Raw genomic sequence first — 24,550 nt, 5'->3', positions numbered from 1 at the left:
TAATATTCTCTAGATTGACTACCGGCAGTCACCCAGATAAGTATTAGGGCGTGCTATGAAGTCATTGACTTTGTCGCCCTCTACAGCATGTACGATCTGCTTGTCAGTCCAGCAACATGTGTGTGGCTTCCGCTGCAACACGCACACGACTGCAAGGCATACTGGGTGACACAGAGTACACTAATGGTTGTGATATAAAAAATGTTAACACTCTTAGTAATATGCGCCACGCTGTGAAGCCACACCAAACAAGATTGACAAACACATTTCGGAAGGACATCCTCCCAGTAACACATCATAAACGCAACACAACAAATACCCAGAATCCTTTGTATTCATGATAGAAGTTCCTGACTATTTTATACACCCCGCCAGCAGAACATTTAAAGTATCAGCGTTGGTATCACCATTACTGTGCCTGTAATTACTTGGTATTTGTTTGAAACTTAATTTTGTAGTATTGGTCAAAACTGTTATAAACTATCCAAACAACAAAGTAATAAGTGCTTGTTACTTTTTAACAGGTGTGTAGATAAAACCAGAAAATAACCAACTATTAACAGGAAATTAGCAAGTACATTAATACAAGTTTTGAGAAAGTAATGGAATGAAAAATTATGCAATATATACCACATTAATTGGCAGCAAAATCAGTAGCCTTTGTAACACGATTTGAAATGATTATTTTATCATTTATATACCGAAGAAAATATCGCGATATATATCGTTATCACAGGAGGCTGTAATACACATTGTAATACAGATTTTAGGCCATATCACCCATCCCTAGTATGCCGTATATAACATTTATGTAATATCTGTATAACGTCCGTGGTTCTCAAACTTTTTTACCAAGTAATACCTCAGAAAGTACCACCATATGGACCAACATTAAAATACAGTAGCGTAGTGGGTCTAAGTATACATTTTAAAAAGGCAGATGATTTATTTAACAAGTATATTTAATATTTTTTGGCAACTGTAACATTACATACAGTTTGAAAAACAATATTTTGTTTAAATATAGGAAAATAAAACTATGTACTTTAATCAAGTGATTCTTTGACGTACCACTAGATAAAGCCCACGTACCACTTGTGGTACCCATACTACAGTGTGAGAATGACTGATTTATTTAGGCTTGCGCAAGATGTCAGAGTGTGACTGAGTCCATAAGCCCAGGTCAGTTACCAGAAATTAATTAGAAATTAAATCCATTTGATTTGTTTTGTGTTTCTGGTATCTTATTTTGAAAGAATCCCCACTTCTGCCCATGTCCCACACTATTGCACTTGATTGAGACTCTCCCATCATTGCCCATGGCTACTGTATCCAAACAAGCCAGTCCTTGAGCTCTGCTTTATAACATGCATGTATACATACATATACATACAGCATATATATAAATATTATTATCATTTACATTATTATTAATAATGTTATTTCCTCACATACCTCAACTCCATTCAACAGGGGACGGAATTCAGGACAGATAAATGCACTGCCAGCATACGCAGCGTCAATATGCATCCACATATTTTCCTCGTTACCTGCATCAGTCAACAAATAAGGTTATTGATCATCTACAAATCATAATATAGTACCACAGGTATAATATCACAGGATATTGCTATACTTGTACAATCCAATTTGATTTGGTGCAAAAACTGCAGCCTTTGTGAAGATGATGTCGATCGTTTGAAACCATATAGAAGTGCTACATAAATATATACAAATCAATTAAAAGAAATACCGCCCAAACACAAAGGCTGAGCATCACTATCTTCGTAGAGGCAGATACATATTTGATAATGAATAGCTCGTGCAGACGTAGAAAATGTGTTGCATGAGGCTAATTAACAAAAAGGAACTTACATATGGGCCCCAGCTCAGTGATGTGGTCGAACGCACACGATGGAGTCGTGCCAAGTGTTGCACAGAACTAAAAGACAGTATTCATAATTTCAAATGCTGGAGCTGAATAGTTTACAGAGGATAACATGATTATTCCCAATTATAAAGGTAAGACAACTAAACAAGTAAGAGTACTGAATACACGAATGATGTTTAGTTTTCGCACCCTTTGCAAATACTAATCTAATCCTTGGTAAAATGCCTGGAGGTGTACATGGTAGGCAGGTGTCAGTGAGTGATGACCTTAAAGACCTACTGAAATTAGATGTTCCTATTTAAACGGGGATAGCAGGTCCATTCTATGTGTCATACTTGATCATTTCGAGATATTGCCATATTTTTGCTGAAAGGATTTAGTAGAGAACATCCACGATAAAGTTTGCAACTTTCGGTGCTAAGAGAAAAGCCCTGCCTCTACCGGAAGTCGCAGACGATGACGTCACATGTTTGATGGCTCCTCACATATTCACATTGATTTTAATGGGAGCCTCCAACAAAGAGTGCTATTCGGACCGAGAAAATGACAATTTCCCCATTAATTTGAGCGAGGATGAAAGATTCGTGTTTGAAGATATTGATAGCGACGGACTAGAAAAAAAAAAAACAGTTAAAAAAACGCGATTGCATTGGGACGGATTCCGATGTTTTTAGACACATTTACTAGGATAATTCTGGGAAATCCCTTATCTTTCTAATGTGTTGCTAGTGTTTTAGTGAGTTTAATAGCACCTTATAGTCGGAGGGGTGTCTCCACGGGTGTCTTGACGCGCAGTGTCTCAGGGGAGTCGACGGCAGCTATGGACGGCACAAGCTCAGCTTTTCTCCGGTAAGAAGCGACTTTTTCACCATTATTTTCTCACCGAAACGTGCTGGTTGACATTCCGTTGTGATTCTTGTTCGCTTGACCGCGCTCTGATCCATAGTAAAGTTTCACCTCCAGGAAATTTAAACAAGGAATCACCGTGTGTTTGTGTGGCTAAAGGCTAAAGCTTCCCAACTCCATCTTTCTACATTGACTCTTTCAATATTAATTGAACAAATTGCAAAAGATTCAGCAACACAGATCTCCAAAATACTGTGTAATTATGCGGTTAAAGCAGATGACTTTTAGCTGTGTGTGTGCGCAGCGCTCATACTTCCTAAAAACCTGTGACGTCTTGCGTACACGTCATCATTACACAACGTTTTCAAGACGAAACTCCCGGGAAATTTAAAATTGCAATTTAGTAAACTAAAAAGGCCGTATTGGCATGTGTTGCAATGTTAATATTTCATCATTGATATATAAACTATCAGACTGTGTGGTGGGTAGTAGTGGGTTTCAGTAGGCCTTTAAGTATGATATTAGTGGTGTTTGTGTGAGTGTCCATCCTTGTCTTCCTTACATAGAAAGGTATGAGTCCCGCTGCTTTGTCCTTTTCCACCATCTTCCTCAGCGTTTCACCTGTGACGGCGTAAGTGCTGTCTGTCGGGACTTTCCTCATCATCACACTTCCAATCAGACCGGCACGCTCCACTGACGAATGAGACTGCACGGGAGGAGACGCGTGTGAGAGGTTTTAAAAGCAACCACTGCAGCTTACAGTACGACAATCAGATGTTAAAAACAAAGACAAAAGTGGTTAAAAACTTGGGTTAGTGTTTTCGCAGCAGAGATTGGGTTGCCTTGTAAAGGTCTGCTGGGCCCTCAGGTGAGGGCCTAACCCAATCATTGCGACCTGGTGCCATTTAACCTGATCACAGTCAGCTACTGTTCAACTGACCTGCTGGCTTTTCTCCGTCAGTTGCCGCGGTTACCACAAAAACATGCCCTTAAATGAAAGGCGAAAATAAGTACAAACAATGCCAGCGCTGGAGAGAGGACCGAGCCGTTTAAAGTCTCGGGTCTTCTTTAAAATGTCTGAAAAATTCACAATGTCACCAAGTACAGTATTAATATTTTGTATTTGTAATCTAAATATCCAATCAAATTTAATACAAGTCACAATCCCTTGGATATGATTTTTTTTTAACAAACTTGTTTTTAGGCAATTACTCTTCCAAAAGAAAAAATACAACTTTTAGCCTCACATGTTGGTTATAAGACACATTTCACAATACTAGCAAGTATTAAAAAAAACATGTTTTAATTGGCCCTGAGATGAGATGGCTACTTGTCCAGGGTGTATCCCGCCTTCCACCCGATTGTAGCTGAGATAGGCACCAGCACCCCGCGCGACTCCAAAGGGGATAAGCGGTAGAAAATGGATGTATGGATGGATGGATGGATGGATGGATGTTTTAATTGCTAATTTCAAGATCACTTATAAATTTAAAAAGCTTAAATATGTGTCATTTCAATAAATCTTATCCTAACAATTTTAACTCGATCCATTGGCAGATTGTTTGCTCATTATAAGCAAAAATTGTTTTTGGATTTTTAAGAGGGACATCTTTCCAGTGTAATTTTGTCCACCTTGGTGTGTTGCCTTGGCGGAGATCGAAACTGAAAGTTAACTTTGGTTTATGTGTTGAGCACACACACACACATTCTCGTCCACTCCCACTCTCCGCACATCTTAACACCATCCCCACAAGAAGAAATAATATGTGTGTTTTCGTATATACAAGAAACGGGGTGAGACGATTGTGTTCATCTTCTTTGAGCAAAACCAGGGCCAAAGCTAGTAAAGGTGGAAAAATATCCCCCTAACAAATAGAAAATAATTACTTGATTCTGTTATTCTCCTACTTTTGCTCCCCTTGACACTGGACATGATGAGCAGAGGAAAATGGATCCATGGATTTTGTGTGGCCTATCTAACTGGGTCAAAGATTCCGGTTTTAACCAAAACGCATTTCAGTAGATAACCACACTGTATCCCATCCTTATCGTGTTAATTTTTCTACTATTTTGGTCCATCGTGGTGCCTTGGAGTCTGTTTGTGTGAGTGTTCACTTTTTGTGCATTGTTGTTTTGTTTGTGTGTGTCTCCCGCCTCCCACACATACTCAGTGACAAACAAACATGCACACACACATAAACTTGCATACATCCGCAAAATACGTATTTATAAACACAGACACAAATTCCATCCATCAATCCATTTTCTACCGCTTATTCCCTTTGGGGTCACAGGGGGCGCTGGTGCCTATCTCAGCTACAATCGGGCGGAAGGCGGTGTACACCCTGGACAAGTCTCCAACTCATCGCAGCAGACACAAATTCATTCATGCAAATAAATACACACAAGTCAAAATTGTTAATAATATTAATATTATTATTATTAATTATAATGTATTAATGATCACTATTTGTACTGTTTTTATCACTATTGCCATCACTAATTTGTTGTTATGAATAACGGCAAAATTCTTGTAGCTACAGTATGTGCTAGTTATGTTGTTTTTGTTGGGTTTTTGTTGATAGCTTTCCCTGTCTCGTACCCCGTTTTCCTTTTTTCCTCTTCCTATCCCTCCTAATCCGGTTCGGTTTACACAAAACACCAAATATTACCAAACATCTAGTAAAGTCAAACCCAAATGATGCAACAGGAGAAGTATCCCACACCTCTTCTTTGTAAAATAAAGCTGATACGGACATAAAAATCGACATTCTTATTTTCCGCTGGTCAGGACAGGTTATGAAAAAAACGTTAACTGTCCTTTGAATGATATTAAAGGCCTACTGAAACCCACTACTACCCACCACGCAGTCTGAAAGTTTATACATCAATGATGAAATATTAACATTGCAACACATGCCAATATGGCCTTTTTAGTTTACTAAATTACAATTTTAAATTTCCCGGGAGTTTCGTCCTGGAAACGTCCTGTAATGATGACGTGTACACATGACGTCACGGGTTTTTAGGAAGTATGAGCGCTACGCACACACACAGCTAAATGTTGTCAGCTTTAACCGCATAATTACACAGTATTTTGGACATCTGTGTTGCTGAATCTTTTGCAATTTGTTCAATTAATATTGGAGAAGTCACAGTAGAAAGATGGAGTTGGGAAGCTTTAGCCTTTAGCCACACAAACACACGGTGTTTCCTTTTTTAAAATTCCTGGAGGTGAAATGTTACTATGGATCAGAGCGCAGTCAAGCGAACATTAATCAAGACAGAATGTCAACCAGCAGGTTTCGGTGAGAAAATTGTGGTTCAAAAGTCGCTTCTTACCGGAGGAAAGCTGAACTTGTGTCGTCCATAGCTGCCGTCGACTCCCCTGAGACACTGCGCGTTAAGACACCCGTGGAGACACCCCTCCGACTATCAGGTACTGTTTAACTCACTAAAACACTAGCAACACACAAGAAAGATAAGGGATTTCCCAGAATTATCCTAGTAAATGTGTCTAAAAACATTGGAATCCGTCCCAATCGCGTTTTTTTTTTTTTTTAACTTTTTTTTCTAGTCCGTCGCTATCAATATCCTCAAACACAAATCTTTCATCCTTCCTTAAACCTATGAGGAAATTTTTAGTTTCCTCGGTCCGAATAGCACTTTTTGTTGGCGGCTCCCATTAAAAACAATGTGAATATGTGAGGAGCCCCCACACTTGCGATGTCATCGTCTGCGACTTCCAGTAGAGGCAGGGCTTTCGTCTTAGAACCGAAAGTTGCAAACTTTATCGTGGATGTTCTCTACTAAATCCTTTCAGCAAAAATATGGCAATATCGCGAAATGATCAAGTATGACACATAGAATGGACCTGCTATCCCCGTTTAAATAAGAAAATCTCATTTCAGTAGGCCTTTAAATATATCAAGCATGTCATAACTCAATAGTCATAACTCAATAGTCATTGAAGAAAGAGATACACCTAATACTGTTCATGTAAATGACATTTTGAAAATGTTCTTTATTTTCAAATGCAGATATGTTTGCATTTTTGGGAAGGCAGCATTTATTGATATCCTGTACTGGGTGACATACAACATATGTGATTACACTTCTGCATCAACATACACAATATTAAACAAAAGTGTGTGCTCCTCGCAGTGCTTACTTGCTCTGATGTGTACGCCACCAGTTTGGAGAGAATTTCCGATTCTGACTTTTCCGGGTTAATGGACTGGACTCGACGGATGGCTTTACAGCGGGCAGCGAGCAAAGACATGAGGGTCGCCTCGCTGGCTGTGCCCTGTCAGTGAATGAGAAGGTCAACATAAAACAGTGTTCTATTGTCTTAGATCATACAGCTATGTTACAAAAGCAAAACTTAAACTTAGACAAACTTCATTGATCCACAAGGGAAATTGTTCCACAATGTAGCTCAGTTTCAAACGATGGAAAGGGTAAGGATGGAAAGGATAATGCAGGTATTAAGTAGACTAAAAATGAACCATAGTAGCAATATGAAATATATGTAATATTTATATATTTTATAAACAGTATATAACATCCACTGATATGTTATATTATATTATATAATATATAATAGACTGACCATACGTTTTCTCCGGACATGTCCTCTTTTGCGGGGCTGTCTGCGAGTCACTTAAATGGTTCAAATGTCCAGCATTTTTAGTTAGGGTTGCATGTATTTTAATGTACGTTCAGGGTCAAGAAAGGGTTAAAAACAAAACAAATTGGAAGGTGTGCGCATGCAGCAGCATTCGTGAAGGAGGGGCAGAGACAGAGCGAGGGAGTGCTTGTTTTTTTTTTTTATTGTATCGATTATCGCTTTCTGCCAGTGTTTTGTTTTGTTTATATTTGCCGGGTCCAATTTCCGTCCCTGTTTATTGCATTTTTATTTTGATTCGCGAAAAGTTTTATCAATGACAAATACTGCCTCAGTTTGCACTTGGACAAGTTTACCGCGAGGGGCTGTGAAAAAAAAGACTTCATGGTAAACAATAAGGTGAGTGTAAAGTCAACATTTTTAACTCCGGTAAAATTTTTATTTTAGTATTTGTGAGTTCATGGAAACTTCACTTTTGTCTCCCGCAGGTCAAAAAACAGGGCAATTTTTTTGCCTTTTGAAGTGTTATTGAGCGAGGAGTGTTCAAAAGGAGTTTCTTGGAGAAGTGGCTGACGAGTTAGCATTGTTGACAGTGACATCATCACCATCAATGTTTACTGAAGCAGGGAGGGTGACTGTGCGTTATGCTTTTTATCGAAATAAAAATGAAATTAAAAAACCTTAAAGGTGAGATGTAATTTAGAAAAAGTTGCAATGTTGACTAATAAAACAAAGCTGTTTTTTCTTTTCTTTCAAACTGTCATTGCTCAAAACATAATATTGAATCAAAGTCCATGTTTTGATTAAATATTGACCTATCCAAGGTTCAGATTACTTCACATCAAATATTCCACTTTGAAAAATATTTTTGGTGGAAGATTTTGCATATTTTGTGTGTTTGCCATTAATAACAGTTTTGTTTGACAAAAAAAGGCCAGAAAACATCCATTCATCCATTTTCTAACGCTTATTCCCCTCTGGGGTCGCGGGAGGCGATGGTGCCTATCTCAGCTACAATCGGGTGGAAGGCGGCGTACACCCTGGACAAGTCGCCACCTCATCGCAGGGCCAACAGAGATAGACGGACAACATTTACACTCACATTCACACACTAGGGCCAATTTAGTTTTGCCAATCAACCTATCCCTAGGTGCATGTCTTTGGAAGTGGGAGAAAGCCGGAGTACCCGGAGGGAACCCACGCATTCACGGGGAGGACATGCAAACTCCAAACAGAAAGATCCCGAGCCCGGGATTGAACCCTGACTACTCAGGACCTTTGTATTATGAGGCAGACGCACTAACTCCTCTGCCACCGTTAAGCCCCGGGCAGAAAACAAACAAACAAAAAAATTAAACAAACATTGTGGAGAGGCGGGGCCGGCGGTCCGACGGCGAGGCAGGGCATGCCGTAGCCCGGCCCAAGATGGAGGCGTGGACGGTGAGCGAGTGGCGGGCGAGCGGCGAGGGAGCAATGCCGCAATCGAGATCAGGTGCGTGGATCGCGCAACTGGGGACAATTAACTAATCTCCTCTCGCTGTGTAAAAGGGCAGCAGCAGAGGAGTGTGTGGAGGAACAAGTTGGAGAGACAACTGGGCAACCAGCAACGCATGCAGCGCAGAAGAGAGCGAGAGCGGCAGAGCTGAAAAGCAACCCGCAAAATACTTTTTCTTATTGAAAAATAAAGAAGTCTACACCTGCTTGCAGAATGTCTGTGCTTGGTGGTCCTTGGAACCAACATGACGGCTTGAGACCGTCACAAACATTTTGAAAACATTTTGAAATGAGAGATAGATCTGAAGTTGATGTAGACTCCAGGATTTAAGCGATAAATATAAAATGTATGTCTGCCCTGGCACACCATTATCATCATTTCATGACCAAAGCACAACACTTTGGATACTTTTATACTGAAATAAATACACCTGCAACTAATTAAATAAAAACATTAAAAATACTACCAGTAGCGGTAAAGTTTAGATCCATAAAGGAAAGAAATGAATGAATGTTTATATCTGAATACATTTACATATGTATACAAATTTGTTTTCTTTTTTTATATATTTTCTTATGAATTAAGTAATGTTTATGACAACCTTTTTCCAAAACACAATATAGAATGTGAGATATAAAAAGATAAGGCATACGTCTTATTTTTTTCCAAAACGCTTACAAAAAATTTACCGTGGGATCCCATTTTATGTCAAAATGGGGTCCCAGGGACCCCATTTTGACAATTCCTCGCACCAACACTGCTGTCAACAGAGGAGAAAGAATGCTGTATTTAAATAAATATATTATTTATAAAGCAAGTTAGAGTATAATTGGCAAATTTTCACCGCCTTGTCACGCATATATGTGTTCTCTTTTTAGGATTTCAGAATATGGTCAGCCTAATATATACAATATATAACCTAATACCCCTAATATAGATTTGCAGTCAAAACCTATTTTGTATGCAAAACACAAGCATCATGTCTTAATGAGTTAGGTTTGTAATGCTGCATGTCTCCAATGATGGACTTAATATAAGAGGAAATGGCTTTATTTAGCATGCATGGCGCATGTTAGCAATACAGGAAACACTCTTGGAGGCTGCATGATGTCAAGCGTGCATTATGAGGCACCTAGGGGCATTACTGCCAGACAAGTCAATATAAAAAAAATCATTCAATCAACCCAAAACCATCCGGCAGCATTGACTATTATAATAGTTTTATTTATTTGTACACAAACATTTCAAATAAATATAGACCGGGTCCAAACAAGGTTTACCTATAAAATCGGTGCGTAGTCAAATTCTTGTTTTTTAATCGTGCAATATATGGGTAATAAAGGAAATATATTTATAAATTGGGTTTGGAATGTCAAAGTATTGATTTTAGGATAAAGTAAAATTATTCAAGAAGACATACAGTGGGGCAAAAAATATTTAGTCAGCCACCGATTGTGCAAGTTCTCCCACTTAAAATGATGACAGAGGTCTGTAATTTTCATCATAGGTACACTTCAACTGTGAGACACAAAATGTGACCAAAAAAAATCCAGGAATTCACATTGTAGGAATTTAAAATAATTTATTTGTAAATTATGGTGGAAAATAAGTATTTGGTCAACCATTCAAAGCTCTCACTGATGGAAGGAGGTTTTGGCTCAAAAACTCACGATACATGGCCTCATTCCTTCTTTCCTTAACACGGATCAATCGTCCTGTCCCCTTAGGAGAAAAACAGCCCCAAAGCATGATGTTTCCACCCCCATGCTTCACAGTAGGTTTGGTGTTCTTGGGATGCAACTCAGTATTCTTCTTTCTCCAAACATGACGAGTTGAGTTTATACCAAAAGGATACATGGATGATACAGCAGAGGATTGGGAGAATGTCATGTGGTCAGATGAAACCAAAATATAACTTTTTGGTATAAACTCAACACGTGTTTGGAGGAAGAAGAATAGTGAGTTGCATCCCAAGAACACCAACCTACTGTGAAGCATGGGGGTGGAAACATCATGCTGTGGGGCTGTTGTTCTGCTAAGAGGACAGGACGATTGATCCGTGTTGAGGAAAGAATGAATGGGGCCATGTATCGTGGGATTTTGAGCCAAAGCCTCCTTCCATCAGTGAGAGCTTTGAATGGTTGACCAAATACTTATTTTCCACCATAATTTACAAATAAATTCATTAAAATTCCTACAATGTGAATTCCTGTTTTTTTTTTTTTCACATTCTGTCTTTCACATTTGAAGTGTACGTATTATGAAAATTACAGGCCTCTGTCATTTTAAGTGGGAGAACTTGCACAATCAGTGGCTGACTAAATACTAATTTGCCCCACTGTAGTTCCACTACAGTATTATTAGGGGGGGAAAAATGTTATTTATTGTTCAACACAGATGTTATAACGTCATCAAAGTTCACCTGTAATCATTGACACTTAGCACCAACATTTTGGAACAAGGATGATGTGATACAAGAAAGGTAAAATATAAAAAATCTATTTGTGGTAGCATAGGAGAAAGTTATGTACAACTTCACTTTTACAGTACATCATTGCCCATAACCGTGATGTGTTCAAGGATCCTCTATTAAAATTAGAACCGAGGTGTCACTAGATTTTAAAGACAGGGGAGACTTAACCTGCAGGAGATGCACTAGTTATAATACAATAATAATGTTTTATTATTATGATTCATAATATCCACTGATGATAATCCTACATATATTAGCTAATCTCTACTTCACACTATGAAGTAAAGGAATGTTTGAAAGTTGTATAATCATATTTAAGCAAATAATGACAGGTTATCTGATTATGAACATGAATACTTCTGGCCACTTAAATATGTTGGTACTTTTTTGTGGCAAAAACAAAAAAATGCATTTCTCAACAAGACCAAATTATTTAGCGGGTTTGTATACAATATGTTGTAGATATGTTAAGCCCATTGTTAAAAGAGCAAAAACCTAATTAACATTTTTACATGTGTTTTTAAAAGCTGGTTACAACCAGGGGCGTCACTAGACCTAATACTGTACTGGGGCACAGCTGGGGCACGAATAATTCATGTGAGCGTGCAAAGCGCGCAAGGAAAAACATTTATAGGACTTATTTATCATAAAAAATACATAAATAGTGCTTTAAACTATTAAATCATATCAGATTATGTTGTATGGATCCTTGATTAGCCACCTGAAATTAACTAATGCATTTGACCTACTTGTGCACTTTTTTACTCCAGACTTCTGGTAAAAGCAAAAAAGGAGAGCAATGAATCTTTTTGAAATATTTATTGCAGTAATCATCTGCAAATTTAACAAAAGTAAAACAAAAAATAAAGCACCCTTACATCTCTGGGTTCTTTTATATTATTTAATTTCCATTTATGGCAATTTGGCTAATACTATTTCAGATACACAAAACTATAAAATATACACAAAACAATAATAATAGTATTTTAGCAAAAGGCAAACCGACTAACAAGTTGGAGGAAGACTCAGGACAGACATGGAAATATATTTTTTAAAAATCTAAATGGGGCAACAAAACCCGATATTTTCAGCCATCTTTCTGGTAACAAATACAGAAATGTTACTATTTTTTCTGGAAACAAATCCAGATGCCTTTGCTTTAGCCATTTTTCTGGTGACAAAACAAGATTATTTTAGTCAAAGACAAACCGATTAACAAGACAAGTCTACTGTGCTATTTTTCTGTGAAATAAACTTGAATGATTTAAAAATTTGGCTCACGCCTTGATATGGAAAAATGTTTTTCTTCCTGAAGATAAACCATTTGAGAAGCACTCAACTCACACATGCTTACTCAAAATCATCATTGATGCAGAGGTCCTGAGCAGAAAAAAAACATTATGTTTCATGGTCATTGGAAATTCCCCCGACAGCTCGTACATCAAATAAATATGTTTGTCCTGATACAAGGAATAACATTTGCTAATTTAGCATCAACTTAAGACAATTATGTTGCCTAGCTAGGACTTCACTCACATCTCTCATTCCTCGCTGCTTCTTCCCTGCTGCAGGCGAATAACTTTCTTAAATCCATCTAGGAGTTGCAGTTTGAGTCAAATCAAAGTAATATAATGAACAAATTGGTGTTGGCTAACATTACCTACCTCAAGCAGTGATTCTCATCCTCTCTCGCTCTCTCAACGCAAGTCTCCACACGTGAATAAATTACCATATTACTTAGCCATGTGCTCATTGTTACGTGGAGTGAATACAGTAGCAATCAATTACCATACTAAGTAGTATGTGCGCTGTAGTCTATGTTATGTTGACGAGCTGGAAGAAATAAAACTCTCGCTTAACTTTATGTCTGAAGAGTTGTCCAGAGTGGCAAACTAACAAACTGCACTTAGTCAACTAGTGGAGGAAGTTAGAGAGCTAAAAAAAATAATTGTAGAAAAAGACAAATCAATTAAAATATTGGAAAGACGTGTTGATGAACTTGAACAATACACAAGAATGGATGATGTGATTGTCAGTGGCTTGAGCACCAAACACCGCTCATATGCTCGAGCAACTGCAGGTGAACAGAATGGTGGGGATGAGTCCACGACGGAGCTAGAAAACCTGGAGCAACAGGTCCTGCAGTTTTTTCAGTCTAAGAACATTGAAATAGACAGTAATGCTATCTCTGCCTGTCATACCCTCCCTCGAAGGGATAACTTGGCAAAACATACAATTATTATAAGGTTTACGAACAGGAAAATAAAAACTGATCTTTTGAGACAGTCTAAAAAGTTAAGAGGTACGGCAGTGTACATTAATGAGCACTTAACAAAAAAAAACTTGGACATAGCAAGACAGGCTAGGGCCCTAAAGAAACAAGGGAAAATTCATTCCACGTGGACACGGAATTGCAAAGTCTGGATAAAACTACAGGGCACGCCTGAAGAAGCAAAAGGTTCTAGTAATCAGAGAAATGGGGGAGCTTGAAAAGTACAAATGATGAAACCAGAAATCATGTTGCCAACTTGGTAATTGAATGTTAATATAACAGCAAATGAATGAATGAAATATGAACTTTGCACTATGTTTGAAAACGATATAGACCCTGAAAAAAATTTCTTCAATGGCATAGCAATGAATTGCCAATATTATACAGATGAACAATATAATGACAGTATAAAATTAAGTAACCAATTAATTATATTAATAGTAGAAGTCTGTCTGCAAACTTTCACCATATAAAGGAATATTTAAGTCAATTTGTAAAACCTTTTAGCATTATAGCAATATCAGAAACTTGGATAACAAGAAATAAGTGTAGATTTTGGTCTGAATGGATATGAATTTGTGCATTTGGATAGAATAGATAAAAAGGGAGGAGGAGTAGCACTCTATATTGATAAAAATCTAAACTTTATTAAAGTTGAAAATATGACATCTATCATTGAACAAGTAATGGAATGTATAACGGTAGAGATTATAAGAGAAGGAAGAAAAAATATCCTAGTTAGTTGTATATATAGAACTCCGGGATCCAAAATAGAAACCTTCACCAAAGCTATGGAGGGATTATTTTATAAATTGAATAACAAAGAAATATTTATTAGTGGAGACTTTAACATTGACTTAATACATACAAGTAGCAATAGAGAAACAGCTGAATTTAAAGACACAATGAACAGTATGAGTTTGATATGTTTGATAAATAAACCAACAAGAATCACATCACACAGTGCCACCCTAATTGACAATATATTTACCAATATAATGGATGACAACCTAATATGTGGAATCTTGATAAATGATATAAGTGATCATCTCCCAGTCTTTGTGGTCTACAACTGTGCCAGTAAAATTAAAATCAAGAATGAATGTGAAACTGTCTATAAAAGAATCATAACAGAGAAAACGCTCAACAAATTAATGAATGAACTACAAAAGCAAAATTGGAATACTATTTATGATAAAAAAGAAGTTAATACAGATTATGAAGAATTCTTAAACTCATTTAAAAGACTATATGATGAAAATTGTCCAATAGTAAATTATAAAAGGAAGTCAAAGTACGGCGAGTTTAAACCGTGGATGACTAAAGGACTCCAAAATGCCTGTAAAAAAAAGAATATTTTATATAAGGAATTTATAAAAAATAGAACTTTAGTAAATGAAAATAAATATAAAAATAAACTAATCAATATAATCAGAATGTGTAAAAAAGATTATTATATAAATAAACTGGAATATAACAAGAATAATATAAGAGGTGTATGGAAAATATTAAATGGTATTATTAGAAATAAAAATTATGATAATCAATACCCACCATACTTTATGGAAAATAACAACATGATTAAGGATAAGGAGGTGATAGTAAATACATTTAATGATTATTTTATAAATATTGGACCGAAACTATCAGAAGAGATAAAGGTTGAAGGGACAAAAATAGATGCAGCAGATTATATCAACCCAAACCCTAAAACAATGTTTTTAAAACCAGTAATAGAAAGAGAAATCAGTGACATAGTCAAAAGTTTTAAGAACAAAACAAGCAAAGATGTGGATGATATAGACATGCAAACTTTAAAGTATGTGATAGATGGAATTAGTGCTCCATTAGCGTATCTATTTAACCTTTCATTTGAAATGGGAGTATTTCCTCAACTAATGAAAATTGCAAAAGTTGTTCCTATTCACAAAGCGGGAGACGGACACTTATTCACAAACTACAGACCAATCTCAATATTACCACAGTTCTCCAAAATATTAGAAAAAATATTTATAAATAGATTCGATGGCTTTGTAGAAAAAAATGAATTATTAACAGATAGGCAGTATGGTTTCAGGAATAATCGATCAACAGCACAAGCATTAACAGATTTAATTGAAGAAATAACTGATAGTATTGATAAAAATAAATATACAATACGAGTATTCTTAGATCTTAAGAAGGCTTTTGATACAGTAGACCATAGTATTCTTATTAGAAAAATGGAAAAATATGGTTTTAGGGGTATTGTTCTGGAATGGATAAAAAGTTATTTATCTGATAGAAAGCAGTTTGTACAGATAGCACAAAAAAAATCATGTTGGTTAAAGATTAAATGTGGGGTACCACAGGGGTCAGTCTTAGGGCCCAAGATGTTCATCATGTATATAAATGATATTTGTAAAGTAGCTGAAAACCTTAAATATGTGTTATTTGCGCATGACACCAATGTACTCTGTTCTGATGTGGACTTGCAGCAGCTCCTGAGGACCGTCACCATGGAGATGTGTAAACTAAAAAAATGGTTTGATGCTAATAAATTATCATTAAACCTAAATAAAACTAACTTTATGTTATTTGGAAATAAGAGAAATGATATAGATGTAAAATTATATATAGACAATGTTAGTATAGAAAGAGTAAACAAAATCAAATTTTTGGGTGTGATCTTGGACCACAGGATCTGCTGGAAGTCACACATTACATACATCAAAGGGAAGTTGGCGAGAAGTATTGCTGTCCTGGGTAAAACAAGGCACATTCTTAATCAAAAAACATTACACACTTTATTGTACACTTGTTTTACCATATTTGAGTTACTGTCTAGAAGTTTGGGGAAATACATACAGGACGAACATCCAACCGCTATTCATAATGCAAAAAGGGCCATCAGACTGATACATAACACAGGACCCCGAGAACACACTAATGGATTATTTATAAAAACATTTGATTTAAAACTACCAGATCTCATCCAACTCAAGACTGCCCAAATGATTTATAAAGCAAGTAAAGATTCACTTCCAACAGGGTTACAGAGAAGATTTTTACAGAGAGAAGGGAATTATAATTTAAGAGGAGAACTACTTAAGATCCAATATTGTAGAACAACGCAGAAACGAATGAGTATAACAATAGCAGGGGTTAAAATATGGAACTGTTTAAAGGATGAAATAAAACACAGCACCAACATAAACCAGTTTAAAAAGCTTTTTAAATCATTTATCATTAGTAAATATAAGAAAGAAGAGCAAACATTGTTTTAGAAAGACAATAATATATAATATGTATATAAATACAATTTATGATTTCATAATTATACATATAGGTTATATTAAAGTGTATATATTACCACTTTATATGGAATTTAAATAAATTGTGTATATATAATATATATATATATATATATATATATATATATATATATATATATATATATATATATATATATATAAGTGTACAAATGTATATGTTTGATTTAAATGTTAAACTGTGTATATGAGACGCGTGCTACATATATGTTGCTTATATATTGCTTAAAAAAAGTAATATAAGTGAAGCATGTTTTAGATTTTATATATTTTGAATCTTGTTCTTGTTGTGATGGGGTAGGTTTATATAGGCGTTGCTTCAACCTACACCCTTTCGGCTCAATCATTGCTCAAATGAGTGTTTTTTTGTTTTCCTTTTTTTGTTGTTCTTTGTTTTATGTGAAGATTGCCGAAATAAATAAATAAATAAATATGTACACTTAAAACTCTGAAGCATTTTTTATTGGTGAAATGTTTACTGGGGCACTGCAGATCAATACTGGGGCACGTGCCCCAGTGAAATCTGTCTGGTGACGCTGCTCGTTACAACTATATCTATACAAGAATTTGGTGCCACGCCTCCAACGTACTGAATGTACATTTCCAGTCCCTGATCACATTAAAAATGTACAAGGAGTTCCCGTACATACAGTAAGTATATTCATTATACCCCTTATACAGTTCTTATCATGCAGTATCATGCTTCAAACCCTGATTTGAAAAGTTGTGCACTGCAAAATATGCTCATTGTAGCCATTAATCCTGCCTTCCTCATTTTGAAAAGAAAACACATTTTATTCATTTTTGTTTTGTAAGTTGAAGTGTTTTAGATATATTGGTCCTTAGTTAATGTTACTGATCAACTTGAATGAATTATTCATTTCATTTATATAATTGTATTCTATTAGGATCAAATATTTCAAGTTGGTGATTTCTTTTCTGTTACAGACTAAGGCCCCGTTTACACTGGACACTAAAGTTTTTTTTCACGTAAAAACACTAATTTTTAAGATGTTACGACTTTTATTTTAGTTTGTAGTAGCGACTTCCTCCCAGTCAACTTCCTTTGTTTTCACTTTATCGAACTGTGCATGCAAGTGACGTCGCGGCCAATTTGGGGCCAAAATGGGGCCTGTGCGCGTTTACTTTAGAGTGTGATAAAAAAGAAAAAAATCACATTTTACTTGCAGTGCGAAAAAACTCACCTGGGAAAAATCAGATCTAAAAAAAATCCAATCTGCCCCGCTTGGACCTGCAGCCTAAACAGTCTAAAATCAATGTTAAAAAAATGGATTTGTTTTAGATTGGTCTATATTTGTTTGTTTTATTTAATGTTAATAAGGATACAATGTTATGCGGAGGAGTACTTATAACAATTTTATAGACAAATTATACTATTTATAGACAAATTATACTATAGTCACAGTGGAGGGTGGACGGGCGAAATGCTTCCTTGGAGGGGTGTAACATAAAATTGAGAAGGCCTGCCCTAATACAAGGATATATTAGTAACATGCAGTCAGGGGAGACGGGTGAGGCAGAACCTAAGTAATAATAAATATCAATAATTAAAAAAGGAAGAAAAGTTGACGTGTTACAATTGCATAAAATGTATGTAAATATATTTCATACATTTCTTGATAACGTCAAATGTCCTCTGTGTTAATAAAGGGGTTATAATAATCGAGTGGCAATTTGTCATCACAGCAGTCATTAACTCTGCAGTAGGGAGAAAAGGCCAATTGTTGCCATAGTGAAGTAAAAAAAAAAAAAGCTGCAGGACAGAAACAACAACACAATGAACCAAATGAGCATGCACGCACACATGCACGCACACACACACACGGACACAGGTGGTCATAATAGAGGGCCAGATGAAATGATCCATCATCAGAGTGCACTCTCATGCTCCACTTCTCACCACGGACCCCCTCACACGCGCACACACACACACACACACACACACACACACACACACAGACGCCACAGTAACCAAACCCAGCACAGACGCTGACATCTCAGTTTGACAATGTCTGACACATTTGAAGGTAATTTCCTGCCAATTTTCAGCTTGTGTGTAGCAAAACAAAAGGACAAATCAATGGAGGACAAATTGATGTCAAACACGGTGAGCTGCCCACATTGTAATTACAGAACCTAGAAATGTATTGCCGTCGAGCAGGGGCTCTGAACCTTTTTGACTCCAGTGTCCAACTTTCCCACAACTGTAGGGCCCGAGTCCAACTTAAATATTACCACTGAATTAGTAATCTTACTCTTGATTTAAATCGTATTCAATAATTGCATCTAACCAACTTTACAACCTTGTTAAATGATATGAAACCATGTGTTGATCACAAAGATTATTATTTATTTACACACAAACTTTAGGCTTAGGTCAGGCGGATGAGAAAAATAAGTACTAACCAAATATACCGCATAAGAAGGTAATCATAAATAACTGATAAAAAAAATGTACGAACAATCATGTGCTAAAAAAAATTTTTTTTTTAAAAGAGGGATTAATATGTTTCTTAGCTAAACTGTCAATGAAATTCAAGTGCAAATGAATATACAGCTTCATCACTTCAGTCATATTTTGCGCTTCAGAAATGTCTGTAGACTCATTACCTCCCTGCTTGGCACTCAGCATCAAGAGTTGGAATTGGGGGGTAAATCACCAAAATGTTTCCAAAGCGCGGCCACCGCTGCTGCTCACTGCTCTCCTAACCTCCCAGGATGTGAACATGAGGCTAGGTGAAATGCAGAGGATATTTTCACCACACCTAGTGTGTGTGTAACTATCGTTGGGACTTTAACTTTAACAGGGGTGTTGAAAACCTTTTGGCTAAAAGATTTTGCCGCAAGCCGAAAGCTGACTGCATGAAAAGTAACATAAATACAAACATATGTAAACTTTACTTACAGTATATATGTGTCTATATACTGTATATATACATAATATATATATTATATAGATATATTTACAAAACCCAAAACCAGTGAAGTTGGTACGTTGTGTAAATCGTAAATAAAAACAGAATACAATGATTTGCAAATCCCGTTCAACCTATATTCAATTGAATAGACTGCAGAGACAAGATACTTAACGTTGGAACTGGTAAACTTTGTTATTTTGGAAAACATTAGCTCATTTGGACTTTGATGCATGCAACGTGTTTCAAAAAAGCTGGCACAGATGCAGAAATGTTCATCAAACACTTGTTTCGAACAGCTAACAGGTGAACAGGCTAATTTGGAACAGGTGGGTGCCATGATTGGGTATAAAAGCAGCTTCCATGAAATGCTCAGTCAGTCACAAACAAGGATGGGACGAGGGTCATCACTTTGTGAACAAATTGTGCGTGAGCAAATTGTCGAACAGTTTAAGAACAACATTTCTAAACAAGCTATTACAAGGAATTTAGGGATTTCACCATCTATAGCCCGTAATATCATCAAAAGGTTCAGAGAATCTGGAGAAATCCCGGCAAGGCCGAAAATCAACATTGAATGCCCGTGACCTTTGATCCCTCAGGCGGTACTGTGTCAAAAACTGACATCAGCATGTAGAGGATATCACCACTTGGGCTCAGGAACACTTCAGAAAACCACTGTCAGTAACTACAGTTAGTCACTACATCTGTAAGTTCAAGTTAAAACTTCACTATGCGAAGCAAAACCCATTCATCATAAACACCAAGAAATGCCACTGGCTTTACTGGGCCCAAGCTCATCTAAAATGGACTGATGCAAAGTGGCAAAGTGTTCTTTGGTCTGACAAGTTCACATTTCAAATTGTTTTTTGGAAACTATGGATGTCGTGTCCTCCGGACCAAAAAGAGGAAAATAACCATCCGGACTGTTATATGCACAAAGTTCAAAAGCCAATATCTGTGATGGTATGGTGGTGTATTAGTGCCCAAGGCATGGGTAACTTACACATCTGTAAAGGCACCATTAATGCTGAAAGGTACATACAGGTTTTGGAGCAACATATGTTGCCATCCAAATAACGTTTTTTTTTTTCATGGACACCCCTGCTTATTTCAGCAAGACAATGCCAAGCCACATTCTGCAAGTGTTATAACAGCATGTCTTTGTAGTAAAAGAGTTTGGGTACTAGACTGGCCTGCCTGTATTCCAGACCTGTCTCCCTTTGAAAACGTGTGGTGCATTATGAAGCCTAAAATACGACAGCGGAAACCCCGGACTGTTAAACAACTCAAGCTGTGGATCAAGCAAGAATGGGAAAGAATTCCACCTGAAAAGCTTCAAAATTGGTCTCCTCTGTTCCCAAACGTTTACTGAGTGTTGTTAAAAGGAAAAGCCATATAACACAGTCGCAAAAATGCCCGTGCCAACTTTTTTGCAATTTGTTGCTGCCATTAAATTTTAAGTTAATGATTAATTGCAAGTTTCTCAGTTCGAACATTAAATATACTGTATTTGCAGTCCATTCAATTGAATATAAGTTGAAAAGGATTTGCAAATCATTGTATTCGGTTTGTATTTATAATTTACACAATGTGTCAACTTTCCTTGTTTTGGGTTTTGTATATATATATATATATATATACATACATATATATATATATATATACATACATATATATATATATATATACATACATATATACATATACACACACATATATATATACATATACACACACACACACACATACACACACACACACACACACACACACATATACATACATATACATATATGTATATGTATATATATATATATATATATATACACATATACACACACACACACACACACACAAACCCCGTTTCCATATGAGTTGGGAAATTGTGTTAGATGTAAATATCAACGGAATACAATGATTTGCAAATCATATGTATTATGTTTATATTTACATCCATATATATATATATATATATTTAATAATTAATATAATTAGTCATTAATATTGAATGGAGTTGAGATATGTGAGGAAATAATAATAATGTAAATGATAATAATAATATATATGTATTATTATTATTATCATTTACATTATTATTAATACTATTAATAATAATGAGTGAGGCATATTGTGGTGTCTCACTCAAGCACCGTCTGACAGGTAAGAAACTCACAGGGGAGGAGCCAGGGAATGGAGGCAGACTGGAACACAGAGGACAACGCCCCAGCCTTGGCCGCATCATCGAGGGGCGGTATATTCCCCTGTACCTTCTCAATCAGCCTGAAGTGCTAGCAGCTGTGCGGCCAGGTGGGACCAAGCTACAAACCTTTCTTAACTCTGCCTCATTCAGGTCTGGCTCTCCACTGTGTCAAGGCAGGTGCATCAGGCGGTAAGTTAAGACATCCACTATTTCACCCCTATGGCCAATACTAGTGAAATGTTTTACTTATGTTGTGTCTCTATTGTTTTATAGGAAATTACTTTTGCCATTTAAAGACGTGTGCTATGTGGAGGACTGAGAGCCCCGGACGGGAGATATTTTTATGTTCGGTCACTTTAAGTTAGATTCTTCCACACCCCGCCCTTCCTAAAAAGACTTGTATAATAAATACCCTTGTTGGCTTGCTGCAAAACCAATCCTGTGTCTTGGTGACAATCAGGGTACCACATATGGTGGAGAATGCCGGTATTCTTACTCACGTCACCCTCTGATGATGTCACACACAGAAGCCCCAAGTGCTTTGTTGAAAAGCCACGCAGAACTTCAAGGTGCAGTACAAAGAGTTAGTATAAAAAATTGCCAAAGATGTGGCTATTACACGGGCACCCGCTGAGGTCCTAACTAAATTATAGGTAGAGGATGATGTGGAAGCCTACTTGGAGTTGTTCGAGCCCACAGGGGCCCAGGAGAAGTGGCCGACAGAAGAATGGGGATCCATACTGGCACCTTTCCTCACTGGATAAGCCCAACGTGTGTGCAGCAACCTGGCATTGGCGGATGCTCGAGACTTCAGGAGACTAAAGAAAGCCATGTTCGCCAGCCAAGGGTGCCTGCCAGGGTCCAACGATATCACAACTGGACCTTCCAGCCCACCCAGCCTCCACGTCAGCATGTAGCCGCACTCCTCCGCATAACACAGAGCTGGCTTACGTGCGAAGGCAATCCCCTCTCCATAGACCCACTGGTGATAGACCGGTGTATCCAAGCCTTGCCGCCTGATGCCCGAAAATATGACGCACAAGTGAGCCCTCCAACTGTGGAGCAGTTGGTGGCCTTATTAGAGAACCATTAAGTGAGAATGGAAATACTGAGAGGTACCGGGGAAGAGAGGCTCGGCCGCGACCGCCGAAGAGCGCCACCGCCAGCACTGTCCTTACCCAGACCTTGGAGCGCTGGCCGTGAGAGGCCCAGTAGGCCCCCACAGAGGAAATGTTGCGTGTGTGGACACCCAGACCACATGTCTTGGGCGTGCTCGGAATGTGACCATGATGTCTCCATGGCCACAGCCCCTAGCTCAGATGCAGGCAAATCATGCCTCCACACGGGGAGTGGACGAGGACAACATGCCAGCCTTCCAGTAAAGATCGGGGGGACCGATGCACATGCATTGCTGGACAGTGGGAGATGCTGTGACCTTGGTACACCCTGACTTGGCCGGACCCCTCAGCAAAGACACCGTTCCAGTGACGTGCGTACATGGAGATGTCCGCCAGTATCCAGTGAGCCAGATACGCATTCGCACTCCCAGAGGTGAGTGAGACACTGGTACCAGCTGAAGTGGTACCAAACCTACCTGTTCCACTGCTTATTGGGTCCAACTGTGTACTCTTTGGCCATTACTGGACCCCAAGCTTCATTCCAGGTGCCATTCCACCGCAGCGTCGCCGCCACCACAATGGACAAAAAAGTACGAGACGGCTTGCGGCCTGCCCCGCACTTAGGCCCTCGTCAGAGGCCCCACTGAGTGACAGCTCAGCTGAAGAGGAGCGACGGGAGAGCAGAAAGGATAAGGCAGAAGAGGAAGGGGACCCCTTTGTGGAGTTCCCTGTGCCAGAAGTGAGCAGCAACCCTAAAACAAGCGAGTTTGCCACTGCTCAGTGGAATGACCAGAAACTCAGCCAGGCCCGCCAGCAAGTTGTGGAAATTGACGGACAAAAATGTGAAGGGGTGAGTGCACTTAATTCACCATATTTTTCGATGAAAATGGCCATCTCTATAGAGGTGTTAACTAAGGGCGGGGAAATAATTGAGCAACTGCTGGTGCCTAAGTCTCATATCTCATGAGTGCTTTATCTTGCCCACACTCATCAGCTTGGAGCTCACCTTGGTGTACAAAAGACATGACTGCGTAATAACCCGCTTCTATAGGCCCGGTGTGAAACGTGTCATAGAAGACTTCTGCAAGGGCTGTCCCGAATGCCAAAAGACTGCACCAAGACCCACGTATCGAAACTTCTTGGTACCGCTCCCTATCATCGGCACCCCGTTTTCACGTCTGGCAATGGACATCGTTGGACCACTCCCGAAGTCCACCAGAGGACATCGCAACATACTGGTAATAGTAGACTATGCCACCCGATGTCCTGAGGCTGTACCATTACGCACAGCCTCAGCAAAAGCTATTGCACACAAACTGTTTATGATGTTTAGCAGAGTGGGGATCGCAGATGAGATTTTAATGGACCAGGGCACTTA

The 24,550-nt window shown here is 37.9% G+C and overlaps 1 protein-coding gene across 4 annotated transcripts in view; it reads right to left on the bottom strand.

Moving 5' to 3' along the window:
* ddc (dopa decarboxylase) overlaps positions 1–24,550 on the bottom strand; it is a 72,604-nt gene that overhangs the window by 33,326 nt on the left and 14,728 nt on the right. For 3 of the 4 annotated variants that reach the window (XM_061916227.1, XM_061916229.1, XM_061916228.1), the window contains exons 5-8: positions 6,909–7,043; positions 3,300–3,443; positions 1,876–1,942; positions 1,456–1,550 (exon numbers count right to left, since the gene is read on the bottom strand). In XM_061916227.1, the coding sequence (XP_061772211.1) occupies positions 1,456–1,550; positions 1,876–1,942; positions 3,300–3,443; positions 6,909–7,043 (441 nt within the window). The remainder of the gene's footprint in view (positions 1–1,455; positions 1,551–1,875; positions 1,943–3,299; positions 3,444–6,908; positions 7,044–24,550) is intronic. The other variant, XM_061916230.1, reaches the window with a different exon arrangement.

Source organism: Nerophis ophidion, linkage group LG11 (genome assembly GCF_033978795.1).
Source record: "Nerophis ophidion isolate RoL-2023_Sa linkage group LG11, RoL_Noph_v1.0, whole genome shotgun sequence".
Taxonomy (NCBI): domain Eukaryota; kingdom Metazoa; phylum Chordata; class Actinopteri; order Syngnathiformes; family Syngnathidae; genus Nerophis; species Nerophis ophidion.
Note: the sequence above shows the minus strand (reverse complement) of the source record. Positions and strands in the feature narration are given on the sequence as shown.